This window comes from Phocoena phocoena, chromosome 19 (genome assembly GCF_963924675.1).
Source record: "Phocoena phocoena chromosome 19, mPhoPho1.1, whole genome shotgun sequence".
Taxonomy (NCBI): Eukaryota; Metazoa; Chordata; class Mammalia; order Artiodactyla; family Phocoenidae; genus Phocoena; species Phocoena phocoena.
In genome coordinates this window covers 22,268,488-22,294,663 of record NC_089237.1, presented here as the reverse complement: position 1 = coordinate 22,294,663, position 26,176 = coordinate 22,268,488, and the positions used below count along the sequence as shown (strand labels likewise).

Genomic DNA, 26,176 nt, shown 5'->3' with positions numbered 1-26,176 from the left:
TCCTTCCACTGTTTCTGGGTGCTTTTACTGACAGCTTCCCCTGAGATTCCCCCAAGTGACATGGAAGACACATGCAGGGCCTGGAGATACTTTATTGGGGACAGGCTCTTGTCACAGGCGAGGGCTCTGAGGGGGAGGGGAGACCCACTCCACCCCTTGTTTCTCCGTGTTCCTGGGGCTTTGTTGGTAGCGATGGGCTGCGCTTCACTTCTTGATTTTTTTGGTCACAGTTTTGGTCATGCTGGGGGCCCCAGCCGGCGAGGTCTTGGCGGCTGCGGCCGCTCTGGCCCCCTTCCCTGCCTGAACAGTGCTTTGCTGGCTCCTGGAAGCCAGACGGCATGGTTTCTTGATGGCAGAAGAGGCTTGTGGCAAGGAGACGGGCTCCGGGGATGTCTCCTTCCCTTGCCTGGGAGTGACGGAAGGGCTGCTGTTCCCGGCCATGGGCGCCCCTGGCAGCAGTGGGAGGTCGGTGAGGGCTGGCCGCATCTCCACCCTCAGTAGGTGCTCCAGCAGGGCTGTCTGCTGCCTGTGCTCCCGGTGCCTGCTCATCTCCTGCTCCAGCTCCTTGAGGAAGCCTGTGAGGGGCCAGGACGGTGCGTGGTAGATGGAGCCCTGGGCTTAGCAGGAACAGACTCTCCCCTACCATCCCTAATGAGGAGGAGCCTAAGATGGGGTGGGGGGGGGGACAAGTCACCTGCATGCCCAGACTGGTCTGGCCCTGGGACCACGTCCCCAGACACCACCGCTGTCTTAGCTTCTCCCAGATCCCACAGGGCAGGCAGGGGTGTGCTCTGGGGAGGCTGCAAGCCTTGGAAAGCAGGGTCACCTTGCTCTGAGCAGAACGGGCCTCTCAGCTCTGGGAACTCCTCGTCCTCATTGCTTGAGGCTTTATCCTCCTCATCCGAGATCCAGCGCTCTGCCACAGGCTGCCCGTCTAGGTCCAGGAGCAGTGGCAGGGCTTCTGTCACCAGCCTCCTGCAGGGCAGAAAGAACAGAGGCTACCACCCAGGAGGGCACGCCTGCGCGTGGAGCCTGGGTGGATGCACAGACACAAGCCACAGCAGCCACACCAGGAGGGGAGGTGTTCTCGAGCTGGAAGATAGGCCAGCCCAGCCAGCTGAGGGCAGGCCCCAAGTGGAGTTATGGGGGGTGGGAAGGCCAAAGGGGCCCAACTCGAGCTGGAGTGAGGGTGAAGGTGCCAGGGACGGCCCCCCCAGGTTTGCAGGCCATCACCCCTCTCTTCCCACCTTCACTTCCTCCTCACCTGTAGCTCTCCTGGTTGGTGCAGCTGTTTCCAGTCAGGTTGAGGATGAGAAGGCTCTCGGGGAATTCGTCTGCACACGGCAAAGAGAGGAATAATGAGGTTCTCACACCCACCTTCCTGTCTAAAGCCACCGCCTCTTTGCACAGCCCCCCAGAGACCCGGAGGACGTGCTGATAATGCGGGCAAGGGGAGGGAGAGCAGAGAGGAGGGAGGGCACCACCGGGACTTATTCCATGAGCCAGGGCAAGGACGTTCCTACCCAGCTTCAGTATTTCTATCAGGTTCTCAGAAAGGTCCAGAAACTGGAGGTGTGGGAGGTCGCGGAGGTTTTCCACCTGCCTGATTCGGTTTCCTGCCAGAGACAGGAAGCTGTAGGGGAAGGGAGGGGGAGAGACAGCTGAATCACAGAACAGCTGAAGCGGGGGACAGGGGCACCAGGCGTCCGGGGCCCCCTGGCTAGGCAGCCGGATGATAAGTGGGGACGCATGGCCTTCTGGGGTGAGGGAAGCAGAGCTAGGCTTGCAGGGTCCTCGGCTGACCAGCAGCTGGGCTTGGGGAGATCTGAGCCAGTTCTTTGGGGTATTACCAGGTTCCTCCCCTTCATCCTCCCTCTTCTTCCCTCCCCCCACCCTGCCTGAGCCCTGGCACCACGTACCGTAAGGAGGGGACGCAGGCCAGGTTCTCAATTCGCTCGATCTTATTCTGCAGGAAGAAACCGAGTTGGGGAAACCAAGCTGAGGTCAGCTGAATGGGGGGCCTTTTAAAGGGACAAAGCCCCAAGACCATGTCTACTCTTGAGGCTGGAGATATGGCACTTTGGGAATGATCATCCCACTTCTTGAACTGGTTGTCATTACCTTGGGATGATTTGTTTTCTCCAGGTGGATGGTTGAGGGCATAAACTTGGGACTGGGCTAAATTTGATTTAAGTACCCTGATCACCCCACAACCAAAGAGTGACCTGGACATCAGAGAAGGAAACCAAGGGGAAACAGGGAAAGGGAAAAGGCTTTGGTGGTGGATTACACACATGGAGGGGACAGTGTACCTATACTACTTTGGTCTGTCAAGTTTCTGTGGGGGAAGGTTAAGGGATCTGGGTATATTCAACCTGAGGGAGGCTGGAGATCAACCACCCACCCACCCCCACTACCACCACCACCAAAAAGCCTTCAAGGTTCTGAAGGATGCTGAGGAATCTCGTGGTTCCTTCTTCCTTTTTTTCAAAACAGGAAATGGACTTGAGCTATATAACGTGAGAGATTTAGGGCAGACATCAAGAAGGACTTCTAGAACAAGAGAATTGTCTGACAAAAAAACAGTGACTCAAGAGCATGGTCAGCATGTCTTTTCGGTGGATTGGTCTTTCAATTCAAGATAATTCCTGATTCATCTGGAAACAGTTTCTATGAAGGTCTGCCTGCCTGAACACCAGTAAATGGGCAAGATGACCTGGTTGGCTCCTTTCAGATTAGACAGACTTGGCCCACAGGGGATGCAGTCCTGTCCACAGGGAGGAGTAAGGGCAGGAGGCAGGAAGTTACCCCTTGCAGATAGAGGCTGTGAAGATTCTGGAAGCCTTCTAGGTTCCTGATAGTGGTAATTCCCTCCCGGTCCAGGCGGACAGTCTGCAGTTCAGCAAGCGTGTGGAACCTGGGCAAACGGTCAGCAGGGTTGGCTAACAAGGCCACTTCTGTGGTCTCTTAGGAGGAAGACGGAGGGGAGGGTGTTTCAAGGAGGGGGTGGATGGCTCAGTGATTGCTCAGATGTCAGGGACACCTGCTTGACTCATGAGGCGGGGTCTAGATCGGGGAACCTGGGTTGACTTGGAGACCTGGGTATCTGTCAGTAGCACTGGGAGGGATAAGAGTGAGAGGTGAGTAAGGGCCCTTGGACTGGGAAACTGGGTGATGGCAGCTTACGGTTCCTGCAGAGGCAGGGGAAGACTTCCTCCAGCCAGCTTGGGCTGGGACAGAGAGGGGACAATCTCTGCAGGAAGATCCTTCCTCACCTCCCTTCTGAGTGGTCCACGGAGGGAAGATCACTTGTTCCACCTACCCATTCATTAATCCCCATTTACTAAGTGCCCATCAGAGACAAATGAAAGAGTCCCTGCCCGTCACTACTAGGGAAGCTGGCCAAACATCTATGACAAGTGGATGACAGAGGCATGTGCAAGGGACTAAGGGAGTCCATGGATTATACACTGCATTCAGACTGGGGTGTTCAGGGAATGCTTCCTGGAGGAGGTGACATATGAGTAGGCGTTAGCCAGGAAGGTGAGGGGGGATGAGGAGAAGGCATTTTAAGCAGAAGGTATAGTATGTGCGAATCCAGACTTTCTTGAACTTTAATGTGCCCATGAATCCCTTAGGGGGTCTTGTTAAAGTTCAGATTCTGATTCAGTAGGTGGGCCTGAGACTCTTCATTTCTAACAAGCTCCTAGGTGATGCAGATGCTTCCCACTCATCCCAGCACCACTCTGAGTAGTAAGGTGCTAAGATGTGAGAACACGGGGTCTTAGAGAAATCACACACTTATGGAGAGTCGCAAGAAATAAGGCTGAAAAAGCAGCAGAGGTCAACTCAGGCTAAGGTGTTTGGATTTTATTCTGGAGGTACCAGGGAGTCAGGTTCTATCAGATTTGTCATTTAAAAGGATCACTTTGGCAACAGTATAAGGTGCCTGGACTGGGGGTAGAGAGACTAATTAGGAGTTTGTTGAGAGGTGATGACTTATTTAAGACCCTGACTTACAACAATTGAGTGGGCATGGTGAAAAAGAAATAGAATGATTTTTAAGGAGGGAGAATAAGTGGGACATTGCCACTGACTGAATGTGTGGAGTTAAGTAAAGAGAGGGACAAAGAAAGGTAAGTTGACAGATCAGTAGAGCTCAGGGGACTGGTCATCCTGTGTGTTTCAATCTTCCAGCACCCCTTTCCTCTCCCATGCACTCACATCTTCTCTGACAGGTCCTCAACCTCGGGGAAGGCCAAGTTCCGCTTAGTGATAAGGGCTTCAGTAATGCACACACCGCCTTCCTCTGGACTCTGGGTAGGCTTATCTGTGAAAAGAAGGGTTCAATTGTTACATTTCCTGATTCTTGGAGGCCTGACTCTACTGTTAGTCAATTGTTCTACCCAACATCCCACCTCTCTACTCACCTCCAGGCATGATCTAAAAGCTGCTGGCTTGGGGAGGGATTTGAACGAAGAGGAGCAGAGCAGCTTGGACAGCCCCTGGGAATGGAGGAACCCAGGATGGTATGAGGATAGAGAAGCTCAGAGAATTGGGGGACAAAGGAAAGGGGTTGATTCAGAGCAAATTGTTGGGGTGGCGTAGAAGACGAAAGTAAATCGAAGTGGAGGGTCTGTTGTTTGAGGGGTGTATAGGGGCTTTACTGGCCGCCTACAGGGGGCTTGTAGGTAGATGGTGGCGCGTGCGGATGGCAAGAGCGGTTGGAGGAGTCTAGCGTCGTTGCTAGGAGACTGGACGCCAGATGGGTCATCCGGGAGGGCGGGCTCGCCGGTGCCGGGCTCGGCGCATTTGTGTTGCTGCTCCAGCCGGCGGCTCCGCCCTCCGCTTCCGGCCCTGGGACTACCCACAATCCTTAGCTCCTTCCGTCTCGCTAGGCTCCCGGCCGTTCTTCCGGTGGCGATGGCTGCGGCCGTGGCTAGGACGCTGCGAGGGGGTCTCCTGCCCCAAGCGGGTAAGGAGCGGCCCACGTCTTCTCGGCGCGTTCCGGCCGATGCTCTCTAGTCGTCTCCCTCCTCTACTACTAATCCCCTCCCGAAATCTCTGATCCCAGACACCTTCTGATGACCCCTGACCCCAGCTAGATCGCCGGCCTCCTTCCCCCATCTAATTTCCTGTGAGTCCGGACTCTACGTCAGCGACAGCTACAGTATTTATTCTCGACGCCCCAGCCCCCCTGCCTTGTTTGGGGTTTCTCTAGCCCACCACCCAGCTCTTTCTGCCTCCAGAGATTCCTTAAGGTCTCAGCCTAAATGTCATCTCAGGCCTTCCCTCGCCACCCTCCGCAAAGGTTTCCCCTGTTAAATCTGTATCTCTCACCCTGTTTACCGACCCCTTCGCCTTATCACTATCTAAGTTAGCATTTCTTTATTTGTTGTTTTCTCTGTTAGACTATAAGCTCCATAATGGCAGAACCCATGTTCGTTCAGCATAGCCAGCATGTGGCATGGTGCCTGACATTAATAGGCATGCTATAGATATTTGTTTAATGAATGATTTTGAGTACGTAATATAGGTCCGGCACAGTGATAAGTACTTTACATGTATTATTTCATTTAAACCTTAAAGTGTCCTTTGAAGAAGGCATTATCTTCCCCTCTTTACAGATTAAGAAACTCAAGTTTAGACCAATTGAGTGACTGGTCAAGGTCACAGCTAGTAAGTGGCAGGAGAGAGATTAAAATCTGGTTCCATGTGTGTCAATTATATCTCAATAAAACTGCAAAAATTTTTGAAAAATCTTGTTCCATCTGATCTAACTTAACAGTTAGGTTTTGTGGCCACTGGCAAGAAAACCTCTCACTTAAGCAAATCTCCATGCTCTCTGACTGTTAGAGCCACCTTCTGGCTGCACCTTTCTCTGAGATCCCATTCCGGCCTTGGGAAGGGCTGAAAGTGGGAAGCTCTAGCTTGGGTCCTTTTGTTGAGCGTGAAGCGGTTACCTTGGCTTAGGGCTTTCGAGTGGCTCCCTTGTCTTCTGAGGGGTGCTCTCCAGCAATGCCTGTAAACAAGAAGCGTAGAGAGGAGGGAGACTTGTTTCGGGGAGCTGTGAGGACAGTATAACTTTTCCCTCTTGCTTCAAATCATGGGGGAAGGAACAATGCATAGAGCAGTGGTTCTCAAACTTCAGCCAGCATCAGCATCACCTGGAGGGCTTGTTAACACTGTTTTCTGGGCTCCGCTCCAGAGCTACTGACTCAGTAGATCTAGGACGGGGCCCGAGAACTTGATTTTCTAACAAGTTCCTGGGTGATGCTGATGTTGGGTTGGGGAGGGGTGGTCGTGGTGCACACTTTGAGAACCACTGGCTTATAGCAGGGGTTGGCAAACTATGGCAGGGCTGGTCACCATCTTTCCTACATAGTTGTATTGGAACACAGCTACATCTGTTTGTTTACGTATTGTCTATGGTTACTTCCATCCTACAGTGGCAGAGCTGAGTAGTAGCGATAGGCTATATGGCTCTCAAAGTTAAATTTTTGTTTGGTCATTTAAGAAAACATTTGCCCAGCTCTCTCCTCCTTTTTAAAATGTATTCAAAATACTTTCTCCTTTGTTCTCATTTTTTCCTTATCTCTTTGCATAAAGAGCTGGGGAAATGGGCACCTCCAAGGATCAAGCACCTGAGCTAAGGTCACCAATTAAAGAGAAGAGAAGGTTCGGGGATTCACGCTTTCTAGCAGAGTTCCTTGTCCCACTCAGTGCTGAGGCTAGCTCTGTGAACTCTGGTTGTCTGTGCCTAGGGGGTGGGTTTTGTCCATCTGGTGCAGACTAAGAGGCTGCTTCTCACCATATGGCCGTTTCTTCTCCCAGGCCAGCTGCCCATCCGCCAGCTTGTCCGCTATGGCTCCAAGGCTGTTACCCGTCACCGTCGTGTGATGCACTTTGAACGGCAGAAGTTGATGGCTGTGACTGAGTATATCCCCCCCAAACCTGCTGTCAACCCCAGATGCCTGCCGCCCCCTCCCAGGCTCCCCCAGGAGGTAAGAAACAGGCTGGGCATGTTGCCTGGTGGTGGGATGGTGGATTAAAGTGATCTTGTCTCTGTGGCCATAATGAAGTAGCACTCCAGGACATGGTCATCCACATCATTACTTCCCCACTTTGACCCTGTAGTCCAGATGCTTTCAAATGAAATCTGCACTTGATTCTGCGTCGGCCTTTTGGGCTCTGTGGTTTGGACAGGGTTCCTGGATTTCCTTCATTCTTGTCTCCAAAAATGTGTGTGTGAAAGCTATCCACACAGGCGGAGGTAGGAGAGAACATCGCTCCCGTCTTGAAGCTTCCGTGTTTTCTTAGAGGAACAACACGAGGTTTTTTGTCCTTGAAAAAGACCAGTGGAGAATTGGGAACTTCATGGTGGTTCTCAGCTCCACAAGTTCTCAACTTTGAGAAATACTGTCTTGAGAAAACGAAGTCTTGCTCTGTAAAGATACCTCAATTTTGAATTAACATTGCAAAAGAGTGATCTTGTATTTATAATTGGTAAAATAACTCAGCTTGAGCACGGTGTCAGGGATAATTAAATGATTTTGACAGTATTATTAGCAAAATAATGTTTGCTGGGTCAGACTGCTGTCCAGTTCAAGGGGACTGAGCATTCTCAGGTTTTAAAAACACTGCTCTAGGGAATTTCCTGGCAGTCCAGTGGTTAAGACTCCGTGCTTTCACTGCCCAAGGCCCGGGTTCAATCCCTGGTTGGGAAACTAAGATCCCACAAGCCACACGATGCAGCCAAAGAGAATAATAGCAAAAACTTAAAAATGTATATTTATTTACTTATTTAGGCTGCACTTTGTCTTTGTTGTGGCACATGGGATCTTCCTTGCAGCTTGTGGGCTTCTTTAGTTGCGGCATGTGGACCTCTTAGTTGCAGCATGCATGCCGGATCTGGTTCCCTGACCAGGGATCAAACCCAGGCCCCCTGCATCGGGAGCGCAGAGTCTTACTCACTGGACCACCAGGGATGTCCCAATAATAAAATTTTTTAAAATTAAAAAAGTAAAAACACTGCTGTAAAGCCTGTGGTTATCAAATGGAAATGAAAGGATGGAGTGGGAGATAGAACATGTCTCAGAGTCAGAGGCCCAGCTCTCCTGCCTGTACCCTGATCTTCGTTAGGGCATCACTGGAAGCTCCAGCGCCTGTCCCTGAGGGAGTAAGGGGTGTAAGGAGACGGGGCATTTTACATCCCCTTGGTCCTCCCTTTCTGACTGCAGGAGACAGGCCTCGTCCGGCTCCTCCGTCGGGAGATAGCAGCAGTTTTCCGAGACAACCGAATGATAGCTGTCTGCCAGAACGTGGCTCTGAGCGCGGAGGACAAGCTTCTCATGCGGCACCGGCTGCGGAGGCACAAGATCCTGATGAAGGTCTTCCCCAACCAGGTAGAGAACGGCCCCCTGGCGTGGGTTGCCGTATTCCCCTCCCTCACCCCCATCTCAAACCCCAGCATCTCTCCCAAGATGTGGCACTCCTGACTCCTCCCTGCCACGGCAGCCCTCTAGTCCGGGGCCTAATCTGTGATTAGGGTTTGAGGAGACCCTCGGCTTGAGCCCTCAGCCTGGTGTGGCCTGTGACCAAGGTGGGTGACTCTTTCTCCTACTTGACCCCAGTAAGCCCTTCTTTCTTGCTGTTCCAGATCCTGAAGTCCTTCCTAGAAGATTCCAAGTACCCAAGTTTGCTGCCCCTTTTTGTGGGGCACAATCTGCTGCTGGTCAGTGAAGAGCCCAAGGTCAAGGAGATGGTGCGAATCTTGAAGAGTGTGCCTTTCCTGCCGCTGTTGGGTGAGCAGGCTCCCCTGCCAGTTGGGGGTGAGGGTGAAGGGAGTGGGTGCTAGAGCAGCCTGCTGCCATCTTCAAGGCTTGTGTGGGTAAAACTGTGGACATGCTTGGAGGGGACACCCTCTCACGATGGAGCCTGCGTCAGTGGCACCATTTGATGAGGGCTGCTTGTGTGTGTCACTCCGCGGAGGGGAAGTTCAGACACCTTGAGTCTAGTAAGGGGGTAGTGGGTATTGAAACCCGCAAAGACAAAGATACTTAAAACAAATAGCCCAAGTGAAGGGTGCTGAGGGATAGTGAGCAATGTTTCCTAGACTCCCCTGATGCCGAGAGTCCCTGGAGGTCCTTCTTTCAGAGAATACTGATTTCACAGGTCTGTGTTGGGGGGCAGGAATCTGTGTTTATTATACAGACTCTCCCCACCCCGTCCCCCTGCCCCAAACACACACTCCATGGTTCTTCAAGGAAGTTTAGGAAACAGTGACTTAGTGGGGGTTGGGCCAGGTAGATGTATTATGTAAGGGATTCTAGGGAACAGTTAGGAAGGAAGGGAGAGGATTGATCTGAAACAGTGGGAGTGGGGCTGGGCACAAGTGGGAACCAGATTTGGGGGAAGGCTGGGAGGTAGAAAAGGGCAATGGAGAGCAAATTCCTAGGGTTGGACCATTATTTTTGGAGAAGAGAAGCATTTGTGGGAGCCTCGCTGATCCTGTGTTCTTCCAGGTGGCTGCGTTGATGACACCATCCTCAGCAGGCAGGGCTTCATCAACTACTCCAAGCTCCCCAGCCTGGCCCTGGTGCAGGGGGAGCTGGTAGGAGGACTTACCCTCCTCACGGCCCAGACCCACTCCCTGCTTCAGCACCAGCCCCTCCGGCTGACTGCCCTGCTGGATCGGTACGTCAGACAGCAACACGCGGAGGACCCTGTCGTGCCAGCCAGTGGGCAGCCGGATCCTCCCGACCCTGTTCCGGACTCGTAGCCAGCCTCTTGTACCCAGCCTGCCCATAAATACGCTCTGCCCCGTTGGCTGTCAGAGATATGGGGAGCTTGGGGTGGGGAGTGGCGTTTGTTACCTGGCTTTCACTGACAAAGATCTCTTCCAGTACATGGCAACCCAGAGATGTAGAGGGATCCCATTTCAGAACGGAGGTGGCTTGTAATCACTGTCTTTGTCCCTAGTTTTCCCAACTTGGGACCTGTTAGCAGCGGTCTCTTTCCATTCTCCAGGTCCAAGGCGGAGAAGACTTTGGTTTCTGTGTTCACTGCCCTTGCTGCACGTGCCTCCCAGCCTATCCCCCTGTGGCTCCAATGTGCCAGAATAGCTCAACTGAGTAATTAATTGTGCTGAGAGTGGCATCTGTTGAGAGCCTACTACGCCAGGCTCCCTTTACAGGTGCTAGATCCTGTATTTCTCACATGTTATCCCCATTTCAGAGAGAGGAAGACTAAGGGGAGGAGAAGTTAAATAGCCCGCCCAAGGTCATGCAGTTGGCAAGAGTCAGCACAGGGACTGAACCAGGCTCTTCCTACTCTGAAGATGCTGCCCTGGTTTTCTACACTAAAGCTTTTTCATCAGGGTCCCAAGTGTGCTTGGGTGTTAATTCTGCGCCCTCAGGGTGTGCCGTGTCGTGGAAAAGTTGGGAGCACTGTTTTATGATAAAGTGAAATGCATTTTACTTACTGTGTTTTGCTGTTGACAAGCTTATCCTCCCTGTAGACTTATTCCCAAGGTCATCTCTGACTCACTTCTCTTCCTAGAAAATCCTTCCTCTTCCCATGTCCAAGCCTGTTACCTCCCTGTACTTGCTCCCACAAATGGCATTGCTTAAGTGCTTGTCCTTTTGAAGGCAGCTGCCCACTTTGTCCAGTGTCTGGCACATCTCAGGTGGTTCAAAACAAAAGAGCTGGGACTTCCCTGGTGGTGCAGTGGTTAAGAATCCGCCTGCCAATGCAGGGGACACGGGTTTGAGCCCTGGTCTGGGAAGATCCCACATGCTGTGGAGCGACTAAGTCCGTGTGCCAGAACTACTGAGCGTGCACTCTAGAGCCCATGCCACAACTACTGAGCCCACGTGCTGCAACTACTGAAGCCCACGCACCTAGAGCCCGTGCTCTGCAACAAAAGAAGCCACCGCAATGAGAAGGCTGTGCACCGCAATGAAGAGTAGCCCCCGCTCGCGGAAACTAGAGAAAGCCCGCGTACAGCAACGAAGATCCAACGCAGCCAAAAATAAAATAAATTTATTAAAAAAAAAAAAACTGAGGGAAAGCCAGATTCTGTTTTTTTTTTTTTTTTTTTTTTTTAGGATTCTGTTTTAATAAGGGGGTCTGGGGGCTCTTGAGTAGGAGGCCTCATCCAAGTCTCAGGGAACTGGAGGTTTTTAATGGAGAGGGGGTGTATGACAAGAAGCCTGCCCTTGTCCTTGATTGGAGCGCATTCCGGGTGGACACGGGTGATGCGGGGAGTTAGTTGATCATTGCTCTAGGAGCAGTGCCACAGCTTCTCTAGTCCTGGGCAGACACTGCTCTGGCAATGATGATCTGCAGCAGCTTTTCCTTCCCTGGTTCAGGACCAGCTTTCCACAGTGCCCAGCTCTGTGCCGTTTGCCCAGGGATGCTCAATCAATAGGAATTGAATTAAAAGGCCCCTGAGGCTCCTGGATGCCAGAGCTGGTCTGGCCAGTGCTGCCCAGTGCTCTCCCTGACTCCCAGTACCCTGCCAGGTGCTAACAACGCCCTCCTGGGGTGGCAGGGACTGCTGAGGTTCTGAATGGAACAGAGAGCAGGCATCTCCTGAGAGATGTGTAAGCCAAGGCCCACGGGACAGCTGGTTGGGGAAGTGGCCTATGTCATATTGGGAATCAAAGAAGAACCTCGAATTGCATCCTTCGCCTGCTGGCATTGCCTGAAGCCACAGCATTAAACCCACTTCTTTCCAGAAAGTGGCTGCACTGCACTTAAAGCTGTCAGTCCAGTTCATGTTCATTTGAATGAATTCTAGCCCTTTCTCAAGAGGTAACTTTTAATTAGAATTGAGCAGCAGAAGGGCAAAGGTATTCAGAAAGGGAGGCCAAGGGTACCAGAGTTGGCTCCAGCTAGCCTTTTAACAGCCAGGTGGTTACTGCCCCAGACCTGCCCCCCATCCAAAGACTCGGTAGGCTGGGGGGGTGGGGGGTGTCTTACCACATAGGTGCTTCCGGCCCCCATGGGTCCTGACCTGGTGGGGCATCACCCCCAGTGACAGCCTCACTGTGGCCCTCTTGAACTATGCCCTGCTGACTGCCTTTGGCACTGTCAGCTGTGGTTCCATGGGGGCATCCCTCCCTTTCTGTCAACCTGAAAGCTTTGCTGGCTCCAAATTCCACAATCTATTTTCAGATGTAAAACAGAGGCAGGGGTTAATAAGGAAATGGCCTTGGGTACTAATTGGGGTCAAGGCCATGCTAGTGTGAGCAAATTCTTCACCAGCAGTAGCTTGGGGCCAGCAGCTCCCTAGTCCTCTGTGATCCATCTGGAACTGTGCCCACTGGGGACTCTGCTCCCACTCCCAAGCTTTCTGGGCGCTGGGGAGTCGGCTCAGCCCTGAGTCCTCCGGGGAGCAGGGGGGCAGAGCTGAGCGGCTGCCTGGACTTTGGCTGGAGGAGGGGCCAGGGGAGGGGGAAGTGGGGAGATCCGGCTAGAGGGGAGGCTCCGACGTCTCCTTCCTTCCTGGTTCCTGCTGCAGCTGCCGCCACTGCTCAGCTCCGTGAGCAGGGAGCTGGCGGCTCGGAGACGGTGACAGAGGCGGAGCGGTGCGCGGGCCAAGGAGCACTGGTGTCCATGGACTCTGGGGTAAGGAGGCCGCGCTGGCATCAGCTGACATTCCCCAAGAAGGGGACATTCACCTGAAGCTGGTGGGTCTGCTCTTCCAGAGATGAGGGCGGGAATGGAGCTGGAAAGGGGGCACCCACCTGGCTCACCTCGACCTGCACCCTCTACTAACAGAGCCTCCCCTCCACCCGCAAGCAATGAGGGGCCAGGATCCCACGGAGCCAGGAAAAGGGCACAGAGACACCCAAAACGCTGGAAGAGTTTGTTAACTTTCAATGGCTGAATGTAGGAGTTTTCCCCCCAGGTCAGCCTCTGGTAGCATGGGCCCCTCTGCCCTGACCTCCTGGCCACCCACACCCCACCACGTCCCTGTCCCCTCCTGGCCTCACCTCCACCGGAAGATCCCCCAGCTTCAGGCCAACCTTGCCCCTCCAGTCCCCTCCCCCATCTCACACACACAGAGCCTCATGCATTATTGATCTCCCCGTGGAGCCAGGATGGCCAGGGCTGGTGCCAAGGGCGCCTGTGGGCACTGCTGCGGGAACTGTGCAGTCCTCGGCATGTGTCTCCAATGGCTCGTCCCCCGCTCTCTCCAGGTGGATGGCACTTCTTAGGAGCCCCAGGGATAGGGATGAAAGAAAGGAGGCTTGGGGGACGGGGGGACAGAGGGTCCGAAGTGGGCATCCTAGGGGGGCGATTGATGGGAGGCACAGGGGAAAATGCGGGCTGTCTCAGGCCTCCGTTTCCTCAGGCAGAAAAGTGGGAGCCCAGGAACTAGAGGATATGGAGGCCAATTGGTGGGGAGCTGGGGTCAAGAGGTTGGGGGGCTCTGTAAAGGGATGATGGCAGAGGAGCCTCCATGCCGTGGTGCTGGGCTCAGGGATCCTGGTGGAAGAGGAGCTGGGTTGAGATCTCACATGTCTAGTCTCTGGATCCCTCTGTCCTATTTTGGGGCCTCTTCCTTCACTCCCCTGCCTCACCTCTGATTACCCCCAGGGAATCCTCCAGAGAAAGCATGGGGTGTTTCCTGGAGCTGGGGAATGTGTGAGTGCCTAAGGTGGGGCAGGGCTGACTTTTCGAGGTTTTCTTTTGGCACCGGCCTGCCTGCTGCGCGCTCCACCCCTCTGGGCAGCGGGCGCTGAGACCTGCCCAGAGTGGGGTGGGGACAGGCTTGGGAGAGGTGTGGCAGGTGAGCGGAAGATGTGCTCGGGGGCTCTCATCCCAGAGGGTGCAAGAGCGGCTGGAGGTGGGGAAGGTGATAGCCGAGTCTGTGCTAACAGGGTCTCTTTCTGCTTCAAGGGCCCCCTCAGGACAAGGTGACATCTTTCCCCTTCCACACTTCTCTACGTCCTCAGCAGGGAGTGGCCACTCCCTTCCCCATGGACTTCCAAGAGCGGGACCCTCCCTCCCTGGCTGAGAGCACACAGTCCGCCAAGCCCAGCAGTGCCCAGCAGGTCTGAGGGTGGGGAGTAGGCAGCGGGCGCGCCGAGCTTGGCCCACAGGGGAAAAAGGCAGAGGTGGTCGCTTCACCGGCCGCTCCCCAACTCTGTCCTGGACTGCAGGCCTCCGAGCTGTGGGAGGTGGTGGAGGAGCCTCAGGGCCGGCTGGGGGCAGAGGGTATAATGCCTGAGAGGCAGGAAGGCCACCTGCTCAAGAAGAGGAAGTGGCCTCTGAAGGGCTGGCACAAGGTAAGGAGGCAGGGCAAGGGGAGGGGCCGGATGGGGGCGCCGGACGGGGACGTGTGGGGTTGCCGGGGGGTACAGTCTGTTTGTGTGTCAGAAGAAACTTCTGTATGGTTGCTCTCTCCCCACATCCTTTCCTCTCTGCCCCCCGGGCCCTGTCCCTTCTGGGCAACGTCACAGAGATACTTTGTGCTCGAGGATGGGATCCTTCACTACGCAACGACTCGGCAAGATGTGAGTCAGGGCCTCGGCTGGGGGATGAGGGAGGACTTTGGCCCCAGCGTGCCCTGCGCGGGCAGGGGGCTTCTGGAATCCCCCAGAGCAGGGTCTGAATCCCAGGGACACCAGTTATTGGGTGTGGGCTCTTGGGCAGGTTACTTCCCTGGGCCTCAGCTCCTCACTTCTACCGTGGAGAGAGTGCAGCCACTCATTTATAGAGTCTTTGTCTTGGTGAGGGCTCTCGGGACAGTGCCGGGCGTAAAATAAGTACCCAAGACGTGGGAGCTTTATCATCCTCGTCCTTGTCCTCCGCTCTTGCAGGAACAAGGAACTAAAGGCCTAGACACCCAGGCTCTCTCCAAGAAGGTGTTCCTTTCTCAGCCTCGCAGATTCCTGAGGGTGGGAAAAGTTTTCCTCACTCTGTGACTGTCTAGAGCTCAGATTGTGACTTGACATAGCGGGGTGTCCTGTGCGCAGGAGGACGACTGACAAGTCCTGCTGATACTGTGACTTGGGCATGAGGGTGAACCTGCTGCCTGGCCCTTGAGCCTAGCGTGACCTCAGTGATGGTGGCCCTGGTGGCCTAAAACCAGTCCCCCTTTCCCCCTCCGATCTCTCCACCCCAGATCACCAAGGGGAAGCTCCATGGCTCCATTGATGTCCGACTGTCGGTCATGTCCATCAACAAAAAGGCCCAGCGCATTGACCTTGACACTGAAGACAACATCTACCACCTCAAGGTGACATCCCTGGGAGCCAGGTGGTGGCTTGGTCCCCAGCCTGTCAGAGGCACTGGGGCACGCAGGAGAGAGGGACAGGGGCCGAGGGTCTGTCTGAGTTTGACCAGAAGGGAGTTCCTACCATGTACAATAGCCAACGGCAAACTGGCCCTGTTGGCTGTTGTGTGAACAGGAACAGAGCTGAAGGCTTGGAGACCTGCAGAAGCTGTTTCTGCCTCCCCGCAGGGGACCTTTGCACAAGCTGTGTGCTATAGGGAGAGACCCTGCCTGCCTGTGGACCAGAGCCCCAACTTCTTGCCTCTAGAAAGCAATCCTTCTTTTCATGCATCCCTCCCCTTCTCCATCACCTCTGCAGATCAAATCACAGGACCTGTTCCAGAGCTGGGTGGCTCAGCTGCGTGCCCACCGCCTGGCCCAGCACCTGGATGTGCCCCGAAGCCTGCTGCCCAGCACCACTCACCGGAAGGTAAGATGGGCCCTGGGGCAGCGACAGGTGATGTGGGGATTCAGGATGAGACTCAGGGAGGCAGGCACCTTGCTGACCCTTGACTCACCCCACAGGTTCCTGGTGCCCAGCTTCCGGCAGCGGGCAGTGCCTCGGCTCTGCCAGGGGTTGGACCTCGGGAGAAGGTGTCTTCCTGGCTGAGGGACAGTGATGGGTTAGACCGCTGTTCTCATGGTGAGGGGCCCCTGGCACTGCGCCTCCGTGGGAAGGGCCCATGCTATTGCATCTAGGTGGCATCAGCAGGCACAAGGAGGAGAAAATGTTACCTCCATCCCTGCCTCTGGGAGCCCCAGTCTGATGGGGGAGACAGCCTCCGTCTCTAGGCTGATCAGGTCTCCTAGGGCCCTGCCCTGGGGAGCCTCAGGCTTACAGAGAATGATGGGGCTCGTGCTCTAGGCATATAGACAGACCCGGACACAGGGCCAGGACTCATGAAAAAGAAGATCCAGAATGCCAACGCAGGGAGGGGTCCTGAGGAGTAGTGCCAGGGAAGGGGTGTGCACTAGAACCGGATTCCTGGAGTTGCAGGCTGCGATGCTGGCCTGGGAGAGGGAAATGCAAACCAAGGGGGGAGAGCAAGAGTGGGAGCCCCCTGGCCTGTGTGGAGGTGGCCGAGGTAAGGTGTGGTCTGGGAACAGAGTGCAGATTGGGGTGCGGTCGCTTCCGTGAGGCCAGACCAAAGGGTGGGAGCTGGGAACTGCTTTGGGCTCGTGAGTGGGGGAGGGCAGCCAGTGTCGGCATTTCCGTGGCTGCCGGTGAAGTCTTTGGAGGAGGAAGGGAAGCTAACGGACAGACTCTGGGGGGACTGGCCAGTGTTGGGAGAGGGACTTCCTCATTCATCCTTCCCGCAGAGCTCTCTGAGTGTCAGGGGAAGCTCCAGGAACTCCACAGACTCCTCCAGAGCCTGGAGTCCCTGCCCCGGATCCCCTCAGCCCCTGTTATCCCCACACACCAGGTAAGGTCCAGGGGAGGAGGCAGGGGCCCGCCCAGGGCTATCTCCGCTCTTGCTGTCTTCATCTCCATCACTTCCCCGGACAGGTCCCCAGTCCCCCTTATATGCTGCGGTTTCCTGGAGAGCCACCATCTCCCCGTTGCCCCTCCCCACCGTGTCCAGACCGCCTCAGGGTTGTCTTTCTGCCCCTTTGGAGCGACCCCTTCCTCCTGTGCCCAGGCGGCTGCCAGGCTGTCGGTCTTCTGCCTCCGGGATGCTGGTGTCTCTGCGTCCTCCTTCATGACCGTCTACCTCTCTCCCGGCTTTGGTGGTCTTCCCCACCCTGAGACTGAAACTCCCTCACCTCGACTTGCCAGGCCTCGGTGACGACCGAGAGACCCAAGAAGGGGAAGCGGACCAGCCGCATGTGGTGCACACAGAGCTTTGCCAAGGACGACACCATCGGGCGGGTGAGGCGGGGTGTGGACCCCGAGATGCTGGGTGGGAGGCTCTGAAGGAGGCTGCACCCTTCAACCCCTCCCCTTCGCCTACAGGTGGGTCGTCTCCACGGCTCTGTTCCCAACCTATCTCGCTACCTGGAGTCCCGGGACCCCTCGGGCCCCCGCGGGCTGCCACCCCCAGACTATGCCCACATGCAGCGCAGTTTCTGGGCCCTGGCTCAGAAGGGTGAGTGCGTGCCCTGGGGGTGGCTGGGGGCAGGCGGGGAGAGGGAGAGGGAGAGGAAGGGAGTCTGATGGCCGGCCTGCCCCCACAGTGCACAGCTCGCTCAGCAGTGTCCTGGCCGCCCTCACCACTGAACGGGACCGACTGAGGGACCTGCACCAGGGTTCGGAGCCGTCCAGGCTGGGGGTGAGGCTGGGGGCAGGGTGGCCAGTGGGAGGAGCGGGCCCGAGCCCTGAGGACTGCAGGCCTGGGGGTGGTCCCGGACCTGGGCCGGGAAGGGAGGTTGGAGGAGGCAGGCTGTGCCCGGCAGGCTGGGGAGGGCTTCACCCGCCCCGTCCCGGCACCTGTGCCCTCACCCTCTCCCTGCAGGTCTCTGAGGCCGCAGCCGGCCCGAGGCGCCTCCACTCGCTGTCCGTGTCCTCCGACACCACTGCAGACTCCTTCAGCTCCCTCAACCCCGAGGAGGTGGGAGCCGGGGTGGGCTGTGGGGACCATTCCTCTGGGCCTTCTTTCTCAGCAGAAGTGAAGGCGTGGTTGGCGTTCAGACCTGAAACTCCAGCCCCTTTCACGGAACACGGGCAGCAGCCACATCTGGGTCATTTCTTAACAGCATGCAGAGTGCTTTTGCTTTTAAGTCAGAGTCCCGTGAGGCAGTGATTCTTACCCTCAAGTTCACAGATGAGGAAACTGAGACTCAGAGGATCTAATTGATGGGCCCAGGCTCCCGTACTACATGGGTTTGAATCTGGCTCCATGACCCAGAGCCTCAGTGTCCTAATCTGCAAAGTGGGGGTAATAATTGCACCTACCTGGTAGGGTGAGTGTTGGGATTGATGGAGTTGATACACGCAAAGGGCTTGGAGCCAGGCTCAGAGTCAGTGCCCAGGCAGTTATTATGGAACCTGTGTCTCCTCACTTCCAGGCCGGGATCTTTCCACCAGGCCTTCGTACCCCACTACACTCGCTCCCCTCCGCATCTTCTCCTGCTCAGCAGGTCTCAGACTCAGATAGTAAAAGTCCCCGGTCACACTTCCCTCACAAGGGAGCTGTCAGGCCAGGGGAGCCCGGCCTGACTCTCCCGGCTGGGCCTTGGGCCTGACACCTGTCCCGCTCCCACAGCAAGAAGCTCTGTACATGAAGGGGCGAGAGCTGACCCCTCAGCTGTCCCAGAGCAGCGTCCTTTCCCTCGCTGATTCCCACACAGAGTTCTTTGATGCCTGTGAGGTTCTCCTCTCTGCCAGCTCTTCTGAGAATGAGGTGAGGGAGCGGGGAAGCTGGTAGTGAGAGAGGAGGGACCCTGGGAATAGAGGGGTGTGGTCCCGGGAGACTGGAATCTGTAGATTCCCAAGTCCTTTCTAAGCACCTCGACCACTTCTCTGGGAACACGTCCAGATCTGCTGGGTTTGTGCGGCCCTGCTTAGAAATCTCTGCTGGGGACCCTTCTTCCAGTTTGATGTGCTCCATCCCCATGGGTTCTACTGAAACTGCTGTCTCAGCTGTACCCCGTCATCTCTCTGTGACCTCGTTTCAGCCTTAGCACTCCCTTGACGCTCACCCTCCTGACCCTGAATCCCAGTAATCCCCAGCTTCCCTTCCCTCAGTGTCCCGCCAAGTCCCTGAGCTGTCTCCCTGCTAGTTGTAAGGCCAGGCCCTCTCCCTCCCAAGGTGGCAGGGCACGCCATGATTCCAGGCCTCCCGGGGCAGTGTCTTAGGGCTCAGACCCTCCCAAATATATTCTCTTCCCCTTCCCACCAAAGGGCTAGCTGGGCAGATTCTTGCCAGGCCCTGGGCACTGTCCAGCTGCCTGGGGGAGGCCTAGTCTGCCCAGCCTCTCATCTGTCCCTGGCCCAGGGCTCAGAGGAGGAGGAGTCGTGCACCAGTGAAGTCACCACCAGCCTGTCCGAGGAGGTGCTCGACCTCAGGGGAGCTGAGCGCTGTCAGAAAGGTGCCAGCCAGACGGGCAGGAGGGAGGGCAGGAGGTGGGCACAGCAATGGGGTTCGTCCAGGCCCAGGCCTCTTGGGAAGTAGTCCCTTGTAGTCCTGGTGGGCTAATGGCTTCGGGTGCTGACTCCAGGGGTGACCCTGGGGGTGAGTAAGGCTAAGCTGTGACTGTGCTCCAGGGGTGGCCCTGGGGGTGGGGCAGGCTCAGCCTGGGGCTAGTCTCCACTCTGGGCTTCTGTGAAGGCTTGCGTGGGCCTGATAGGCAGAAGGGCCTGCTTTTTAGCAGTGTGGGTTCGTACGTGTCATTTTCCTTCTTGGGGCCTGTTTCCTCATCTATAAAATGGGCTGAATAATTTTATTTGTTTTATTTTATTTTATTTTATTTTTTGCGGTACGCGGGCCTCTCACTGTTGTGGCCTCTCCCGTTGCGGAGCACAGGCTCCGGACGTGCAGGCTCAGTGGCCATGGCCCACGGGCCCAGCCGCTCCGCGGCATGTGGGATCTTCCCAGACCAGGGCACGAACCCGTATCCCCTGCATCGGCAGGTGGACTCTCAACCACTGCGCCACCAGGGAAGCCCTGGGCTAAGTAATTTTGACATTGGTTTCTGTGCTTATAAAACGGAGCAGAAGCCAAGGGTGAGACTCAGGAAGGGCTTCTGGGGTGCGGGGTTTCTGTTTCCAACAGTGGGAACTGTCCTCTGGTTCTTAACTCTGCTGCTCACCTAAATCCCCAGGAGCTCATCAAGAATTAACCACTCCCCACCCCACCCCCAAAAAAAAAGAATTAGCCCCCAGCCGCCTGCCCCATATAGTGAGTCGAGCCTGGGGCCTGGGAGCGAGCAGACCTAGGAGCACCTCAGGAGCTCGGGAGGCCGTGGGCCTGGATGCGAGGTGCCCAAGGCAGAGTGACAGGCGGGTTGGCCCCGGGATTGTGTTCCAGGAGGAGCCGTGGGACCACCCCGCCGCCAATGCCTACCTGCTGCCAGTGGGCCCGGGGCCGACGTGAGCCTGTGGAACATCCTGTGGAACAACGTCGGCAAGGACCTGTCCAAGGTGTCGATGCCCCTGCAGCTCAACGAGCCGCTCAGCACCCTGCAGCGGCTCTGCGAGGAGCTGGAGTACAGCAGCCTTCTGGACCAGGCCAGCCAGACCACCGACCCCTGCGAGCGCATGGTGGGTCCGCCCAGACCCCGCCCAGGCTGCCGCCGCCTCCCAGGATCCGGTCTACCGGGCCCACCCCAGGCCCTGTCCTGGCTCATGGCAGGGTGGTGGCGGGGCGGCATCTCCTCTGATCCCCCGGCGCCCCGCCCCCTGCAGGTGTACATCGCAGCCTTCGCGGTGTCAGCCTACTCCTCCACGTACCACCGGGCGGGCTGCAAGCCCTTCAACCCTGTCCTGGGGGAGACCTACGAGTGCGAGCGGCCTGACCGAGGTTTCCGCTTCATCAGTGAGCAGGTGAGGCCCTGGAAGAAGTGGGCTGGTCAGGGCAGCCATGTGGCCAAGGCCGGGGAACACCCGGGCTTCAAGGGCGAGAACACCCGACAGTCGGGCCGTCAAGGGAGGAGCTCCCCGCTCCTTGGGGAGAGGGACTTCAAACAAGGAGTTACTGTACCATGTTCTAGAGCTGGGATTGTGGAAGCTCATAGGAGGTTATTCAGCTCTATTGGTTGCTTGGTTTTTAAATCCTGAAGGCCACGGGTAGTCACGGGAGAGTTTTAAGCGGTAGAGTGACATGCTTTGGGTTTTTTTTTTTTTTTTTTTTTTTTTTTGTGGTACTCGGGCCTCTCACTGTTGTGGCCTCTCCCGTTGCGGAGCACAGGCTCTGGACGTGCAGGCTCAGTGGCCATGGCTCACAGGCCCAGCTGCTCCGTGGCATGTGGGATCTTCCCGGACCGGGGCACGAACCCGCGTCCCCTGCATCGGCAGGCAGACTCCCAACCACTGCGCCACCAGGGAAGCCCGAGTGACATGCTTAGAATTGCAATTTGTAGGGAACACTCAGGCAGTGGTGGGCGCCAGGGGATGGGGAGAGGCAAGGAGGGCAGGCTGTGGGATCCCTGAGTTCAAGGCTCCAGATGGGGAGCTGTTCTAATGAGGGCGAGGCCGAGTTTTTCCAAGGGTGTGTTGTGCAGATTGCTGCAGGGTGGTAATCCGCTTTGGGGGAGAAGATGATTAGGGAAGAGGGTCCTCATTGGGAGGGCTGGCTTTCAGGCAGGGCATGGGTGGAGGCCCCACCTGTCACTGCTAGAGGACTTGGGCAGGATCTCTGGAGGGCACCGTGCACAGGGTCGGCAAGGAGGGCCCTAGAGGGGAGGGAGGGAGAAGGGAGAACATAGGGGCCTCGTGGGAAAGGAGAGGGAGATGGAATTTGGGTGGTGGCCAAGGACACCTAGACAAGAGACCTGGAACTAACTGGTCTTCTGCTTCCCAGGGGAACTGGGGCTGGGGGTGAGGGATGTTGGGGGCCTGGGGTCAGGAGCAGACCCCAGGGTCCTCACGAGCAGCCTCTAGAAGACTTCCTTGCTCATCAAGGTCTCCCACCACCCCCCCATCTCGGCGTGCCATGCAGAGTCTGAGAACTTCATATTCTGGCAAGGTAAAGGGTGGGGCTGGGGGTGAAGGGCAGATGGGGGAGGGGCTGGAACACTCTCTGGTCTTATCTCTGCAGTCCTTCTCCTTCCCCCACCCAACTCCAGACATGAAGTGGAAGAACAAGTTCTGGGGCAAATCCCTGGAGATTGTGCCTGTGGGGATGGTCAATGTGAGCCTGCCCAGGTGAGTGTAGGCACGGGCCCAGCCTACAGGCCATCCTCCCCAGGTTGGGATGGGGAGGTGGGAGGGACAGGAGAGAGAGGCCTGGTCTGAAGCTGCTCAGGGTGGGGCAGTGTCTGTATATTTATACCTGGGTTAACAGCAGTTGTCAGTAAAGAAAGGTGAAAAGTCTTAGAGCTGGAAGGGCTCATCAGGGTCATCTGATCAAGTGGCTTTCGCACTTTTTGACCATGACTCACAGTAAGGAATGCATTTGAGACTTCAAGTCAGTGCACGGTAACCCATTCACACACACACACACACACACACACACACACACACACACGCACACACGCACACACACACAAGCCTAAAGTGATTCTAAAGTGATTTCAGGACTGCTCACAAACCACATTTGAAGCACCCTCATCTAGCCATGTTATAGGTGGGGAACTGCAACCAGAGGCCAGTGCAGGGGTGGGGAAGACCCTGGATTTCAGGGTCAGAAGTCCTGGGTGGGAGTCTTGGTTCTGCTACTTAATTAGACAAGCGGCAGAAAGACTTGACGCATCAGAGCCTTGAGTCTGCTCGTCTATAAAATAAGAGTAATAAGTAATATTCGACAGAAGTGGGGAGTAAACAGGCTGGTATATGTGAACAGACATATATCCCAAGGACATGGACCCGTCTATGTTTTTACCCCTGTGACTTAGGCCCTCTGGAGCTTTCTCAACAGATGGAGACGTGTTAGTTGAATACTTTCTGTGAAGGCTGCTTTGCTTTATAAATATGTCGTCCTTCATGGAAGGACCATGAGCTGGAACCAGGACCCCAGGGTTCCTTTCCCAGACCCACATGACCTGCTCTGATGAGACAGGCATTCCCCGGCTCAGGTGGCACTTGTTCCCCAGGGCCGGCCAGCTGCCCCCTGCCATGCTCTGTCTCTCTCAGGTTTGGGGACCACTTTGAGTGGAACAAGGTGACGTCCTGCATTCACAACATCCTGAGTGGCCAGCGCTGGATTGAGCACTACGGGGAGGTGCTCATCCGGAACACGCAGGACAGCTCCTGCCACTGCAAGATCACCTTCTGCAAGGTGGGTGGCCTCCCTGCCCCACCTGTCCGTCCCAGCAGCTCGCCCCCGGGGAAGAGGAGGGGACACCTCCCTAAGCCCTCTGTCCCACCCCCCACCCCAGGCCAAGTACTGGAGCTCCAACGTCCATGAGGTGCAGGGTGCCGTGTTCAGCCGAAGCGGCCGCGTCCTCCACCGACTCTTCGGGAAGTGGCCCGAGGGCCTGTACCGGGGACCCCCGCCCGGCGGTCAGTGCATCTGGAAACCCAGTAAGTGGGGCGCTTGGGGTGGGCTGGGCAGAGGTGAGGGCAGCTGTGCACAGCCCACCTGCCCCAGCCCCCTGCCTTCCCCCTAGACTCAATGCCCCCAAACTATGAGCGAAACTTCGGCTTCACTCAGTTTGCTTTGGAGCTGAATGAGCTGACGGCAGAGCTGAAGCGGTCCCTGCCTTCCACAGACACGCGGCTCCGGCCAGACCAGAGGTCAGTGCCAGGCGGGTGCCGCTCCGGAAGCTCCGGGCTCCTCCCTCCCCACGTGGGTTTCCACGCAGACCTGGGACTATGTCCTTCCTTCCTTGAGTTGCCTCGGGGAGATGGGACCCGTTTGGGGGCAGAACTGGGCAGGCATGGCGGCCTTGGATTTGGGGGCCTCTGAGAGTGGGCAGTTCCGCTGACTACCGTCTGGATGCTCAGGTACCTGGAGGAGGGGAACATACAGGCCGCCGAGGCCCAGAAGAGAAGGATTGAGCAGCTTCAGCGAGACAGGCGCAGAGTGATGGAGGAGAACAACATCGTCCACCAGGCTCGCTTCTTCAGGTGCCTCTGCAACCCAGGCCCCCCTCCTCCTCCCCACTAGCCCCTTCCTGCTTCAAGTGGGGCCAGCAGCGTACGGCAGCACCTCGGGACCCCGGCCTCAGTGCTGGATGTTCACCCCTCTTCTTCCGTGGCCCCCTTCCCCCCAGGCGGCAGACAGACAGCAGCGGGAAGGAGTGGTGGGTGACTAACAACACATACTGGCGGCTGCGGGCCGAGCCGGGCTACGGGAACCTGGACGGGGCCGTGCTCTGGTAGCCCAGGCCCCAGGGGCAGGAGGCCCCGGTCCCCCCTCCTGCCCCCACCCCGCCACGGACACATGGGCGAGGCCAGGCTCTCCCACTCACTGCCCTGGAGACCAAAGGGGAAGCCCTGGCTCTGGCCCTCTCCCCTCTGCCGGCCAGAGGGGCTGCATCTCAGCCCATCACCCACCCCTTGTTTGGGGTGAGAAGCAGTATTTGTGCTTCCCCAGTCTTGTTGCCCCAGACAACCAGCATGTAAGACCCTCCATGCTCTGTCAACCCCTTCCTTACCCCCTGGGGTACTTGGGGGAGACTCCAGGCCCTCCAGGATCTGTTCCCCATTTCAGTGCCTTCCTAGGACACAGGGGACCCCTCGACGTTCCCCAGGATTCCCATGCCCAGGACTCTGGCCCCAGCTGTGAGGTTGGAGCGAGTGAAGGAGAGGGGATGGCCTTTTCTCCCACCCCCGTCCCTCCCATGCCCCATCTCCAGCATCTTCTCCCCCTGCCCTGGCCCAGAGGGGCTCCCTTTGCTTGGCCCTGGTAATTTCTCCTATCCTCCTGGATCCCCTTCTCCCAAACCGCAAAACGCCTGCAGCTCCTTCGTCCCTGGTCCTCAAGTGGTTTCCTTCAGTCTCAGCTCAGTGGATCCCCCAGAGCAGACAGGGCAGGAAGGGCGCCTGGCCTCTGACCCACCCGGAGTGAGCGAGCACTCATGAGAGTGTTGGTTTGTGTAGAAGAGTGTGTGCGTGTGCCTGTGTACTGCTTGCGGGCGAGCAGGATTCCTCGTGTAGGCCGGATGCCCCCCGCGGGGGGTCCGCCACCATTGCTGCTCATTTTACCAGTCTGCCTCTGATTAAGGTGAATTGCTATGACATTCCAAACTCCAGTAAAGACTGTCCCAAACTTTGGCCTGTGACCATTCATTGAAAAACACGTGCGCTCAAGCCCAGTGAAGGCCCATAGCTCCCCACTCACCTGGGCTAAAGACCCAATGTCATCTCTCTCCCTGAATCCGCACCTCCTGTCAGTTCTGCCTCAGTGTCTCTCTGACCCCTTCTCGTGATTGCACCTAGCTTAGGCTGGGCCCTTATCAACTTTCGCCTGGACTATTGCAGTATCCTTGGAGCCTCCAGTCACTTCCATTCTAATGCTGGCTTTCAGGGTGATATTTTAAAAGAGAAATATGGCACCTCGTACCTGCTTCAAATACATCCATTGCTTCTGAGCGCCTCAGGGGAAAACCCAAACTCCTTAATCAGGCAGAAAACTGTGTGGTCCCTGTGCCCCTCTGGCACAGAAGCTGCCCCCACCCCCAGCATCCTCGGTCAGGTCTGTGCTCACCCTCTCACCCCCTCAGTGACTTTTCAAGGGAAGGTGGGAGGGGGGAGGGACTAGAAGGGATGGGAGAACAGGGCGAGCTGCATTTCTCCCCCTCCCGCACGGCCTTGGCTGAGTTCAGGTCCCAGCTCTGTTATTCCAAAGCTGTTCTGATCTTGGTCAAGTGCCTTGCCTTTCTGTTCAGGGACTCTGTGGTCCTTCATTTGGCTTCTTTTGTGTCTTAGAGGAGAATGTATGTCCAGGCTCCTGATTTCATTTGTTGTCTCCTAGCCCCTCAGCCCACCGCACTGCACACACAGGCCCTGCTCTAAGAAAAGGAAGTCAGGGCCCTGTGTCAGGTGTTGGCTAGAACAAGCAGTGAATTCTGCTGGCAGTGTGGAGCTTTCTCAGGCAGGCATCTCAGGGGACTGGGGTCATCCTAGGAACACAGGCTGCTGGAAGCTGTGCTAGAGTTTGGTCATCTCCTAGTGCAGGGGTTTGGGCGGAGTCGTTATATGCTGATTTGCAGCTCTCAGGGGACACCTCACTTCCTCTCCTGGAGGACAGGGTCCGGATCTGATCCCCTGAAGCTGGAGGCACCCACCTCCCTGCTCCCCAACGACATGCAGCCCAGGTGGCTGTGAGTGGGGTTTTCCCACTGACT

The 26,176-nt window shown here is 56.5% G+C and overlaps 3 protein-coding genes across 3 annotated transcripts; 2 read left to right on the top strand and 1 right to left on the bottom strand.

Moving 5' to 3' along the window:
- Nucleotides 1-74: 74 nt before the first annotated feature.
- LRRC46 (leucine rich repeat containing 46) lies at nucleotides 75-4,729 on the bottom strand. The gene is made up of 8 exons (XM_065897650.1): nucleotides 4,431-4,729; nucleotides 4,225-4,330; nucleotides 2,809-2,917; nucleotides 1,920-1,966; nucleotides 1,524-1,633; nucleotides 1,265-1,334; nucleotides 827-975; nucleotides 75-575 (listed from the first exon to the last, which is right to left on the bottom strand). Exons 1-8 carry the CDS (start codon nucleotides 4,438-4,440, stop codon nucleotides 205-207), a joined length of 972 nt encoding a protein of 323 aa, XP_065753722.1. The 5' UTR covers nucleotides 4,441-4,729; the 3' UTR covers nucleotides 75-204.
- Nucleotides 4,730-4,905: 176 nt separating this feature from the next.
- On the top strand, nucleotides 4,906-10,487 carry MRPL10 (mitochondrial ribosomal protein L10). Its single transcript, XM_065897707.1, has 5 exons — nucleotides 4,906-4,975; nucleotides 6,835-7,004; nucleotides 8,241-8,405; nucleotides 8,660-8,804; nucleotides 9,525-10,487. The coding sequence occupies exons 1-5, from the start codon at nucleotides 4,924-4,926 to the stop codon at nucleotides 9,779-9,781; spliced, it is 789 nt and encodes a 262-aa protein (XP_065753779.1). The 5' UTR covers nucleotides 4,906-4,923; the 3' UTR covers nucleotides 9,782-10,487.
- Nucleotides 10,488-13,991: 3,504 nt separating this feature from the next.
- Nucleotides 13,992-24,209, top strand: OSBPL7 (oxysterol binding protein like 7). The gene is made up of 22 exons (XM_065896549.1): nucleotides 13,992-14,066; nucleotides 14,175-14,300; nucleotides 14,475-14,528; nucleotides 15,140-15,253; nucleotides 15,609-15,719; nucleotides 15,815-15,932; nucleotides 16,610-16,713; nucleotides 17,067-17,159; nucleotides 17,244-17,376; nucleotides 17,465-17,559; nucleotides 17,743-17,838; nucleotides 18,493-18,630; nucleotides 19,225-19,322; nucleotides 20,246-20,489; nucleotides 20,634-20,771; nucleotides 21,849-21,912; nucleotides 22,013-22,091; nucleotides 23,019-23,163; nucleotides 23,264-23,408; nucleotides 23,495-23,621; nucleotides 23,832-23,954; nucleotides 24,101-24,209. The coding sequence occupies exons 1-22, from the start codon at nucleotides 13,992-13,994 to the stop codon at nucleotides 24,207-24,209; spliced, it is 2,529 nt and encodes an 842-aa protein (XP_065752621.1).
- Nucleotides 24,210-26,176: the final 1,967 nt, after the last annotated feature.